Source organism: Zeus faber, assembly GCF_960531495.2.
Source record: "Zeus faber genome assembly, chromosome: 20".
Lineage (NCBI taxonomy): Eukaryota > Metazoa > Chordata > Actinopteri > Zeiformes > Zeidae > Zeus > Zeus faber.
In genome coordinates, this window is record NC_137207.1 from 26,014,845 (window position 1) to 26,027,883 (window position 13,039).

The following is a 13,039-nucleotide window of genomic DNA, read 5'->3' on the forward strand; positions in this document are numbered from 1 at the left end:
CTGCACTGCAGTCATTATGAATTTACAGTATATTATAATTTATAACGATCAGCCGCAACATTAAAACCAGTGACAGGTAAAGTGAGTGGGATATATTATTACGTTGATATATATATATATATATATATATATATATATATATACTGTTATATATCATTATATATATACTGTTATATATTATTATTATATATCTACTGTTATATATCATTATATATATACTGTTATATATATTTATCAAATATAATGTTACATATTTTATATATATATATATAAATATACTGTTATATATAATTATATATATAGTGTTATATATTATTATTATATATATATAGTGTTATATATTATTATTATATCAGTCAGTTGTTGAAGTTGATGTGTTGTAGCAGCGTAAGGATCTGAGCCACTTTGACAAGGAGCACATTGTGATGCTGGACGACTGGGTCAGAGCATCTCCACAAGCACAGGTCTTGTGGCTGTTCCCGCTCTGCAGTGGTTACTACCAAAAGTGTCCAAGGAAGGACGTGCGGTGAACAGGCGACAGGGTCATGGGCCCAAGGCTCATTGATGCACGTGGGGAGTGAAGTCTAGTCTGTCTGGTTCGATGCCACAGAAGAACTACTGTAGCACAAAGTGTTGAAACACTGGTGAATGTTGCTGTGATAGAAAGGTGTAGAACACACAGTGCATGGCAGCTTGCTGCGTATGGGAGCTCACAGTGTCCACGCTGACCCCTGTCCACCCCTGAAAGCTCCTACAATGGACAAGTGAGCGTCTCCACTGGACCACGGAGCAATGGAAGAAGGTGGAGGTCTGATGAATCACATTTAATTCTACAACGTGCGGATGGGCGGGGTCAGGGTCTGATCCCATGGAGCCGATGGATGTGCTGGAACAACAAGCCCGATCCATGGGGGCCCCACCTCCAATTTGCAGGACTTAAAGGATCTGCTGCTAACGTCTTGGTGCCAGATACCGTATCGCGGTCTTCTGTATATTTGGATTTGGAGCTGTTTGGATTTTTTAATTTAGCCATTTTTCTTTGAAAATTTGGCATATTTTCTCAAACTGCTTTCTTTTGATGCAAAATCTCTGTTCAGCAATGCAGCAATCTTCACCACGACAAATTCCTCATACAGTATGTGAAAATGCATTCGGTGTATTAAACTGATTCTGATTGAGTTTTGTCACGTGAGAGTCTATAAAGCAGACGGTGCATGGCATCAGAAAATACACAATTTATTTCAATAGTTTTTTATTTATTTCAGGTATTTTGAAGCCTCCCAACGCGACGTCGGCCTCATACGCTGAGGATCTGAACCGTCTGGAGGGAGAACTGGAGCAGCTGAGCAACGGTCAAGTCAACGTCACCACGGAGGACAACGGTGAGACGCTGAATAGACCCCAAATAGTTACGATTCCATGTATACATGCATACATATATACATACATGCATTCATACATACATACATACATACATACATATATACATACATACATATATACATACATATATACATACTGTACATACATACATGGGGATACACGGGGATGGTAGCTCAGGCGGTAGAGCTGGTGGTCTAGTGATCTAAAGGTTGCTGGTTGGATCCCAGGCTCCTCCTGCTAGCATGCTGTAGTGTCCTTGAGCAAGACACTTAACCCCTCATTGCTCCTGATGGCTGCGTCCGTCGGTTTTTGAACAATTGTAAGTCGCTTTGGATAAAAGCGTCTGATCAATGACTAAATGTAAATGTAATACATGCATACATACATACATACATACATACATATTAATTCTAAATTCTTCTTAATTCTTTATACATACATGTATACTACATACATATATACATACAGACAAACGTACTTTAATACATACATACATAGATATTACTGACTTACAAATACATACACAATATCTCTCTCTCTGTCACACACACACACACACACAGACACACACACACGCCCACACACACACGCCCACACACACACACGCCCACACACACACACACACACACACACACACACACACGATTCCAAAAGGTCTTAACAATAACCTTAATTTTGAAGGTTATTGTTAAGGTTATTGCCGTTTTCATACTTGACATGTAACTCAGAGAGATCATAATAACAACTAAAAAAAGAAAACAAGAAAAGTGCATTAAAAAAAATTGTAAATATTATACTATACGCATTGAAGATTTGGGTCATACATTGAGAGAAATGTCCAGAAAGTAAAGGAAGTCCAGTTTCCATGTTTTCCCTTCCTCCGTGCATTAATCAGCTGACTGCGCTGGATTGATGCTGATTATCCACATGGTCGACTCCAAATCCCAGAGTGGAATTCTACTTTCCGACCCGGGTTGTTTCAACATCCTCCACACTCCGGATCCATTGTGATCAACCCGAACTGGTGTTTGAAAAATGTTTTGGTTCTTTCCAGAGAATTTCCAGGACCAGCAGGACTACTACACTAACATGTCCTGCGACGCCCAGCTGGTGGCCTACAGCCACCTGTTATGCGGAAAAACCTTCCACAAGGAGATGAGCACCATCAGCGCCGAGAACTGGTGCTCCCTCAAAGACACCATCGGGTAACGTTTCAATTTACAGGTGAACGGGCAACAGGTACATTTCAATTAACGTCTGGTTGATTTTGTGAATAGAAAACTCAGGCACACACACACACACACACACACACACACACACACATTGACAGTGTGAGGGTGTGTGAGTGAGAGAAAACGGTTCATAAAAGTTAACGTTCATTTAAATGGATCTGGAACGTGGAGGATGTTGAAACAATCCGGCTTCAGAAATTAAAAATCCTCTCCGGGGTTTTCGGTCAACCGCGTGGATTTGGCGGATCGGTGTCGAAACAGAAAGTCCAACTGACGAGCGGAACCAGCTGACCAGTGCAGGGCTGGAGCCGCCCCCGAGTGTCCCCACCCCTGCATTCCCACTGACCTTTGACCTTTATCGGAAACGCCTCCGTCCCCGGCGGCAACTTTTACAAGTGGTCGCCGTACTCTGCAACCCTGCATCAGCTGTTGGTTGCCATGGCTGACAAAACGGTTGCTGAATTGTAATGATCCTGTCTTATCATATAATATAACCATCTATAATGTACATATTTTAGTTTGAAGAAAGTCATATCAATATTTATTTCAAAAGTAATAATAACATAATATAATAATAATATAATATAATAATAACTTCATCAATAAAATTATAAATGATTGTATTCATATCCATCATAATAAAAAAATATTATTTTACTATTTTTCCCAGACTGAATTCAGCTTTTTTATTTTATTTTGGAAATATTATTGCCTGAAGAAACACAAATTCCTGATGAATTAACAGAAAGGTATCGTTTGGTCTTATTTGAGACACTCTTTTGTGAACAGCTGGCCTCGTTTTGAGATAGAGAACGTGATCATCAACGCACATTTCGCTCGCGACTCAACTGTGTTGAGCTATGTTGAAAAGTTCTGCCCTGCCCTGTCCTCAACGTCCATCCAAATTGATCAAAGATTCACCAGAGAAACGGAGCCAACGTGGGCTGAGACGGAGGAAAACGCGACGCCAGAGGGAAAAAAAACCTCCCTCAGCGCGTTTTAAAATTCTAAAAAAAAGAGCAAAATTCCGCGTGAATTTCACAAGGAATCCGCAAAGTTTTATTCAGCTTTGACCTGGAACGCGTGTGAGTTTAGTGACAAGCTGTAAAGATCCGCTTTCACATTTTTAACTTCACCCAGTTAACAACTGTACAGTATCACATTTTTTTTTTATATAATTTATTTTTATTTATTCATTTTCGATTGTAGTTGGAAATGGTGTTTCAAAGTAAAAGCACAGCATTAGAAAACAGTATACTAAATATAATGTACACAAAATATATGGAATCATTTTTTAATAAATAAGACGTACATATACGCCTGCGGTCGAACAGAGGCGGAGCCGCGATGCCGTTTTTGGACCGGGAACCACCAGTTGAGAACCCCTACTTTAGCCAGACCACAAACACAGCTTCTACCTGAGCTGTGGTTTTTGGGAAGGAGCCTCTAATTTTCTTTTTTTTTTTAAAGGAGCAGCTTTGACTCCAATGAAAAATACACTCAAGTAAGTGAAAGAAGGATCATTTCAAAAGTCTCCTCCAGGGCCTGATGCTCACGTTCTGAACTTTTTTTTTTTAATAGGTTGCCAAGTTGGCAACCATGCATCAGCTGTTGTTAGCCAAGGCTGACGAAATGGTTGCTATATATATATATATATATATATATAGAACTATATGCCAACATTATAAAATGATTAAAATATTATTGTAATCATTTTATTATTGAGCGATGAAGCTCCTATATAATCATTGTATAATACAATAATCTGTAATAATCCATATTTTTGTATGACTGAAGTGAAAAAAAATCGTATTATTAATAATAATTGAATACATCAATAAATAAATGACAGTGATATAATGAAATAATTACATTGATTTTATAAGACTGACGAAATGGTTGCTAAATTGTAATAATATTATGATTTGGTGATAATTCTATTAGAATCCATATTTTAGTAATAAGAAAGTGATATTAAGAAATACATAAAGAATGTCAACTGATATTAACTTGATTGCAGATTGCAGGTTTTTTAAGCTAAACAACGCAATTATCAATCATTTAACTGAAGACGTATTTTTCTCCCCATGTGACCACATCATCTCTGGCTTGCACGCTCATCAGATCCTAAACACCAGGCGGGACACCACCACTTATCATGGCACGTGAGATGCTTGTCGGTGGCCCCGATTCTGGTTGCCCGGGGCAACTGGGCAACCGTTATCGCCGCGGGGGGCCCCTTGTGCTGAGAAAAGCGGAATTTTATCAGAACGTTAGCGAGAGCGAGAGCGAGAGCGAGAGCGAGAACTGCGGCGGGAGCGCTTCCTGTGTGAGCCAGCCCGTGGGCGTGTAGCGTGACAGACGGCGGCAGACGTGTGTTTACGCGGCGAGGGGAAGAGAGGGGCCATTATCTGAGCGTGCTCCCGACGACCGCACTTCCCCAAAACTTCCCTCCGTCGCCTCGGGGGCCCGGCGGAGGGCTTCTCAAGACAAAGGAGGGAACGCCGGGGGAGATTTTTAACGCGTAGGAACACAAGCCGACGCACACCGACACACACACACACGCACGCACACACACGCACACACACACACACACACACACTTTTCCTGTTATATAAATTGACAAAAAGCGGCAAATATCACAACAAAAACTCACCGTCTTCAATGGGGCTGAGGGAAAAAAAAGTTTTTACAGTTCGACTTGATTAACTAGACTAACAAATAACTAATTAGACGGAATGTTTACGGTTTAAAATGTGTAAATTCTTCCCAAAATGACAGAGAATGAGAAAGGCTATGACACCGTGACCGTGTGTGCGATGGGTTTTGAAACGATCGCGAGCAATGACGACTGGGCTCGTGAAGCTACGACCTCAAGTTCCAGCGCCTCGCGTCTAACGGAGCAGACGTGGCAGAAATGGAATATAATTGTGTTTTGATTTGTGTATAATCCCGCGAAGACACAAAACTTTGTGGGTTTTCTTTTACCTCAGAATGAGCCGCTGATATCGACACAGGGGGGGCGGGGCCTCTTCCACGGAGGCCGCCATGTTGCACCGCCATGTTTCTACAGTGGCCCGTAACGGACAAACCAAACACTGGCTCTTCCGCTTCCTCTAACCTGGGCAGCGTTGGCAGGTGGTCCATCCGCTCTTTGACTCTGCAGACGGAAAATAATGATATGTGTCCTGTTAAGGCTCAATTAAAACAGGTTCTTAGCGTCACTTCGTTGATGTTAGCTCGTATCCACTTATTATTATTATTATTATTATTATTATTATTATCATCATTATTATTATTTTCGTTTTACGGAGGATTGCAATCGTCGACTTTGAAGGTGCATACTGTATGGAGGGTTAGAAATGAGCTTTACACACATGATGAAGTGAATAAGCAGTACAGCCCAGACAGACGCACCAGCACTACTTGACACCAGGAGCTGGACGCGCTCATTGAGCCTGCTGTCCTGCAACGGCTCGAGCGGCCATTTGTTCTGCTTGTTTTTGTTCATGCCTTTCCTGTCCCGCCCCCCAACTACAGCGCGTCCCCAATTTTCCTTCTAGTTTTATAATATATTATAATTTAATATATTTTATAATATTAAGTTATATTGTTATACAATATAGTTATATATTGTCATTAGTTACATTACAAATTAAATGTAGTTGCGATCACTCTTATTTATATTATTTTAATAAATGAATAAATGTATAATATATCATGTTTTTATATTCCTAAATATATATATATATATATATTCGTATTTTGATTTTCACATGTATATTTTGTTTTACATATTTATTTGTATACAGTACATCACATACTTTTACATTACAAGTGACGATGTTGGTGTAGTTCCTACCACGTCCATTAGGGGTCGCTGATCGCTTTAAATGAATCTAGGGTTGTCAACAAGTGTTTTTGTTGCTGTTTGTTTGTTTGTTTGTTTTTTACATTCGCATTGTTTGGAAGTCATGCAACCATTTCTTTTGCTTATATTGAATCCACCACCACAAGCACTATAGTCAAAGATGAATTTAAAGATGTCATTTCTGTATGAGACTGAATTTGTTCCGTGAAATTACTCTTGTTGAATTGAGAAACGTCGGGATATGACGATGGCAACTACTTAGTTTTGCTGGTTTTGTCTTTTCCTTTCGCCGCAGACCGTACAACGACATGACGCTGTGCCTGGAGAGTCTTTGTGCCGGACTAAGGTGCTACTACCCCAACCCCACCGTGCAGGACTTCTTCGTCAGCGTGCACTCGCAGTACTTCGGGAACTGCTCGGAGGTGGAGATGCTGCCGGACGCCCCGCAGGGCGTGGTGGTGGTCCTCACCCTGGTCCCCGTCAGCCTCATCCCCGTCCTGGTGTTCCTGGTGGTGTGGAAGAGCAACGTCCGGGAGTGAGGCGGCAACCTCCACCGTGCGCAAATTTTCCGGGCGAATTCCCCAAATCCGGCGGAATCCGTTTGCGCCGGATTTGGGGAATTCGCCCGGAAAATTTGAAAGAGAGATGGAGGCGTTTGATTAGCGATAGCGGAGCTGAGGTCCCCAAAGGGCCGGCCGGCCTGAAGCCTGCTTCACACCCAATAAACACCTAAGTGTCGTATCCCCCCCCCTCTAGTGGCCGTGGGACGAACTGCATCAGGTTTCAAACGCAAATCCTAAATTTGAACGCGCCGCGCCGCCTTAGGACCGAGCGCACTTCCCGTTTGATGGCGTCGTTTGTCAGGCTCGGTGTGAAGCTGGTTTTGAGGACCCCTCAAAGTAAAAATAAAAATTTGCATACACTTTATCTGACTAATAAACTGCTGCGTGGTTCACCGTTGAAGTTAAACGGAGAAAGAAGTGTCAAGTATGGCTTGAAAAAAGTTTAGCGAATAAAATTTTATTCTATATATTTTTCATTGTTTTACAAATATTATTTCAAGCAAAAATATTTAGACACGCAAAATAATAAAAACAAGACAAAAATACATATGATATAATATAATACTTTTCCTTCTATGACCCCTAGGGGGAAGCAGACCCCAGTTTGGGAATCCCAGCTCTTTAAGTGAGTTTTCCCAAATTTTTCATTAAAAAAGAAGAACAGAGGAAACTCATAGGTAAATATTTAACGCCATGGAAATATTTTTTGGGCCATTTTGGACCCAAAGAAAGTGTAATGAAACGTATTCACTTTAACGAGCAGTGAGCAGTTTGAATTGATCTCCTTGTTTTACTCTTGCCTAATTCTATCGTCACATTATCACGACTTTATTCCGATGAATGATCCGTGGCGTTTTTATTTTGTATGACTTATTACTGTTATAACTCTTATAACTGTTATTACTGTTATTATTGTTATTAATGTTATAACTGTGGTAACTCTTATTACTGTTATTACTGTTATTATTAATGTTATAACTGTTGTAACTCTTATTACTGTTATTAATGTTATTACTGTTATAACTGTTATAACTGTTATTACTGTTATTATTGTTATTAATGTTATAACTGTTGTAACTCTTATTACTGTTATTACTGTTGTATCTGTTATTACTGTAATTACTGTTATCACTGTTATAACTGTTATTATTGTTATTAATGTTATAACTGTTGTAACTTTTATTACTCTTATTACTGTTATTACTGTTTTTACGGTGGTATCTGCTGTAGACCTGCCCACCGTGCACCTCCCGCTCCGCTGGAGCCTGGGCCCCCCTTCCGGGCGGGGCCCTCTCAGGGTGTCTGACCTTCCCCCTCTGCCTTCATGGGAGTCTTTTGGGCTAAAACTGTGACTCAGACCTCCTCCGGGACTTAGGATGACGTATCTGCTGTGATCGAACCCATGAACCCGTTTAGCGACTCCTCTTCCAGCCCTGTGTGTTATTTGAGTTCCATTTAAACCTGTGTTAAATCGTCCTTTTTCCATTTCACTCTATTTATTTACCAGTAAATCACTGTTTGAATTGTCTGTCATTTTCTGAGAATATGTGAATTTCATCTTCAATTAAAGGCAACCGACAATCACCCCGTGTGTGTGTGTGTGTGTGTGTGTGTGTGTGTGTGTGTGTGTGTGTGTTCCTCCTGCCGGGCTTTGAAGACGCTGCAGATAAGCAGAGCATCTCATTTACACTGAATGGGACGGAGGATAATAAAGCTCCAGACCCAGGCGTGAAGCAGAGGAAGTCCCGGGGGCTGTGGGACTCACACTTAAAGTGGTAATCCATCAGATGGTCCCTGTGGGGCGGATTACACTACAAATGTGCATGTCTCATAATATATGTGCAATAACACTGCAATACCTTCTGTAATAAGCCAGGTGGTCTTCTTCTTTGGGCTGCTCCCGTTAGGGGTCGCCACCGCGGATCATCTGCCTCCAACACCTTGCGTTCTGTGCATCTTCCTCCCTGACACCACCCGCATGCATGTCCTCCCTCAGCACATCCATGAACCTTCTCTTTGGCTTCCTCTTTTCCTCTTGCCTGGAAAAAAAATGTCTGGTCCATTTATTTTTGGGTGTTTTTCGTGGCCACTTGAGGGGCTGCGGGGTATTTTTTTGTTTTGTTCTTTTGTTCATCCATATCGACAGTTTACTGAGCACCGCCGAAGCTACGCTGGAGTCTTGCTGTAAAAAGTGCTGTTTAAATTTTAAAAATGTAATAAAAGACCTTAAAATTTGAGATCGTATCAACGGAAAGCATAAAGATGTTTCTGACCGTAAGATTATTGCGTTATTACAAGATCATTTCTATCCACAACTTGATTTTGATGAGCGTCATCGCTCAAGATTTCGTTTTTTTGTGAGTGTGAGCTGTGAAACACGCTACTTTAAGAACACAGCTGTTTCTTAACACACACACACACACACACACACACACACACACACACACACACACTGAGAGGAGGTTGTTGAACTGGGATCCATTGTTTTCCAGGTGGGAGAAGCGCAACCTTCCCGGATGGCCCCCGTTCTCCCTTATCTCCGAAAAAAAAACTTTTTCTCACTCACATTTGATATCACTGGCAAAAAGCCCTTCTTAAGCGGTCCAACAGGTCGCAAGCGGTCGTTTCCATTTTAAATGCATTTTGTTTTCATTATCAAATGTCAAATTTTCACCCGTTCTTGTAACGGTTCTCTTCAATAAAGTGTGAGCATCCGTGGGAATGTCAGGCATCTGTGTCTGTGTGTTGAGGCGTCTTCTGACCTGGCTTTAAAGCTTTTATTCTTTACCTCTGAAGTTTGTTTTTTATTGCCTGCTACAAATTCCTTGCATCCCATTCCTATCAGTGAGCAGGCACAGATCTGGACACCTCGCCCCCTGCAGGCTCACCGTGGGATTACAACCACGGGAGGCGTGCTGCGTTTTCTGTTCATTTTGGAGGTTTGTTGCCAATGAAATTAGTTTGTTTTTTTGACCGTCCTTTTTTTTTTTACGGTCGATATTTATATTTTATAATTGAGTTGATTGTTTTTCTTTTCTTCTTCACCGTTTATTTCATTAGTTTCCGCCTGTGACCAAAGATTTCCGGTTCATTTTTTTGGGGTCACTCGTACTTTTATTTTCTATTTTATTCTTCTTCTTTTTAAATAATTTTTCATTATATTTAGTATAGATACATATCTATCCATCTATCCATCCATCTGTCCGTCTATCTATCTATCTATCTATCTATCTATCTATCTATCTATCTATCTATCTATCTATCTATCTATCTATCTATCTATCTATCTATCTATCTATCTGTCTATCAATCTATCCATCCATCCATCCATCCATCCATCCATCCATCTATCTTTCTAGATGTGGAACAGGAACCTCCTAATTGTCCTTAAAGTCCACTGTTGGGGGGCAGATTAGGGAACACAGGTCAGAAGGGGCTCCGCTCAGGGGGCCTCCCATGTCCCAGATAAGGGAGACACTGTGGGGACAGAGTGGATGTCATCAAGTTACAAAGGAGAGGAAGCAGCAGCCAACAACACTGTTCTCCACCTCAACTCACCTCCCCACAATCAGCCAAAATCAAAGGATTCGTTCGGTGATCCAGTTTGATCAGACCGAGCGCATGTGGAGGATTTAAAACGACAATCGTTTGCTCCAGGTCAGTCCTAAACGTCGCTTTTCTTTCAAGACAGATGATATCGGGCCGAGAGCAAGTCCACCGGTGAGAATTATTTGGGAATCAAGTGAATTCAACACCAATAATTCAAGATAAATAATTAGCTGAAGAACGATATCAAAAAGAAAAAAAGTCTCAATTGACCCAAATCTGAGTAGAGTATTATATTTACCTATTTTTATGAAATGCATTTTGAGTTGCATGTCGTGCATGAAAGGTGACAAATGAAGATTACAATAATAATAATAATAACAATAATAATAATAATAATAATAATAATATATATATATATATTTTTTTTTTTTATTATATAAGCATGTATTCATGTTGTCTTGTGTACAGGATGTGTGTATGTGCATGTGAACAAGTGTGAACAAATAAAGATGTTGCAATGAGACTTTATCTGTTTGAATAAAGGGAAATAATAATGAAATAATAATTATCATGTGGTGATGAGGTATCAGTGATTATATCGTGTTGTGATAATGTTTTCAATATGTTTTCAAGCCATTGTATTTTTTCTTAAATGTACATGTGCATTGAAATATTTCACCTTTAAAACAAGGAATCTGAATCAATTTGTTTTGAATTCACCACATTGAAATTCAAATGAGAGTTCTTCAATTTCAGAAACTTGTTTCAAATGTTTTTTGTTTTTTTTTCAATGTTTACAAATTCAGATCCAAAAATTAAAGTTGCAGATATTCAGAAAAGCGATATTGAGGTTGCTGGAATTTCGATTGGTCACATTAAATAGTAGTAAAAGTTGTAGTTTCATCACTAACCATAACTCCCGCAGCAAAGTGGAGCGGGATTAATGTGGAGCGGGAGAAAAAAAAACAACAGTGCCTGAAAGGTTCAGATGTGGCCCCTGGGCCTGTGGCTTGGAGGCCCCTGGTTTGGATAGAACCCAGACACTGGACGCTGACTGTATCTCGGGATCTCTGGCCGCTTCGGGCCCCTGGGTTCCCATTGGCCGTCTCCGTGAGCTTTGATCTCCTGCTCGTCCTTGTCTTTTCGGCTGAAGGGTCTTTTTCGTCTCCAGATAAAATGGTCGGGCAGCAGCGGGTCCCCTGCTCCGACAACCGGTCATCTGGTTCGAACCCGATCCACCCGGCGAAGCGGGAGCCGCACGCAGGTGAGGGATCCAGATTGGGATCAAATATCGGTGTATTGTTGTTGTCCTTCATTTTTTGTTTTTTTTATTGTTTTTTTTAAGATTGATAAGATTCATGTTGGAATTATATCTCTCTATATACAGTATATATCTTAAAAATCGACTAGTTTGTTCATTCTCAACCCGTTTCACACCAGGGCCCCTCAGTTTGACCCGCATTAGACCACGGAGCCCACTTGATCAGTTCGTCCCTGGGATGCCAATCGGGGGAGGTTTTTATCATTTTATTGCCGTTGTCCCAACTTTTGCACACGTCTACGCTCTAGTCGGAGAGATAGCGGTGAAACCTTATCTTCTAACGTCTCAGAAATCAAATAACGTCAACCTTTAACTATTAAATAGCTTTTGCCGAGGACCCCCCGGGCCCTTGTGGTGGTCCCCGGACCCCAGGTCGAGAACCACTCCACCCTTTTTATGTGATGACGTACAATTAATAATTGAGGTCACAAGTATTTGTATCTGAACTTTGCCAACAGAAATGATTCACGTCTCAGGTTCACATATTCACACGATAACTACTTGACTCAAATTCCTACATTTACTGTTATTTGTGATGACATCATAGTTTGTTTGTTCGGAAGTCACAGAAAAGCTATTCCCAGTAGATAGTTAATCCATTAAATTTACTCAGATGCTGACATTTTTACTATTGCGATGGACATTATTAGATGTTATTTTTGTTTTGTCTTCCAGCGTCTGGTTGCCAAAGCAGCCGGAAGCCAGCGACGGGTGGCAGAAACTCCGGCGTCGTCGTTCTCTCCTCACTCTGTGCAGTGGCGCTCGTGGGCTCCGTCGCTCTGGCCGTCTTGTGTGAGCGCTCCAGAATTCACTGAGGAAACTCAAGGGATTGTCTAATTCCAAAAACAGCATCAAAAACGTGATAAACATCACTAATTACAACCAGTATTTCTAATCAAACGTGTTATTTTATATTTTTATTTAAAACATTGGCTGCAATTAGGGATGTTTGTCACTTTTCTTTTTTTGCATTTCTTTTGTCTTTTTTGGTAAATGACTGGTATTTTTGTCCAAAATATTTGTTGTAAATAGTAAATCAACCTCACAGTACAAACAATATTGGCGACCTCTACAGAAAAAAAATTCAAATAAAATATCTATTGTGATATTGACCTCAAAA

The 13,039-nt window shown here is 40.6% G+C and overlaps 1 protein-coding gene across 1 annotated transcript in view; it reads left to right on the forward strand.

The window, feature by feature from the left end:
* The window catches only part of LOC307245930 (receptor activity-modifying protein 1), a 9,215-nt gene extending 2,175 nt beyond the window's left edge, over positions 1-7,040 (forward strand). The window contains exons 3-5 of the mRNA XM_080021673.1: positions 1,266-1,382; positions 2,438-2,588; positions 6,782-7,040. Of these exons, the coding sequence (XP_079877799.1) occupies positions 1,266-1,382; positions 2,438-2,588; positions 6,782-7,025 (512 nt within the window). The 3' untranslated portion in view covers positions 7,026-7,040. The remainder of the gene's footprint in view (positions 1-1,265; positions 1,383-2,437; positions 2,589-6,781) is intronic.
* Positions 7,041-13,039: the final 5,999 nt, after the last annotated feature.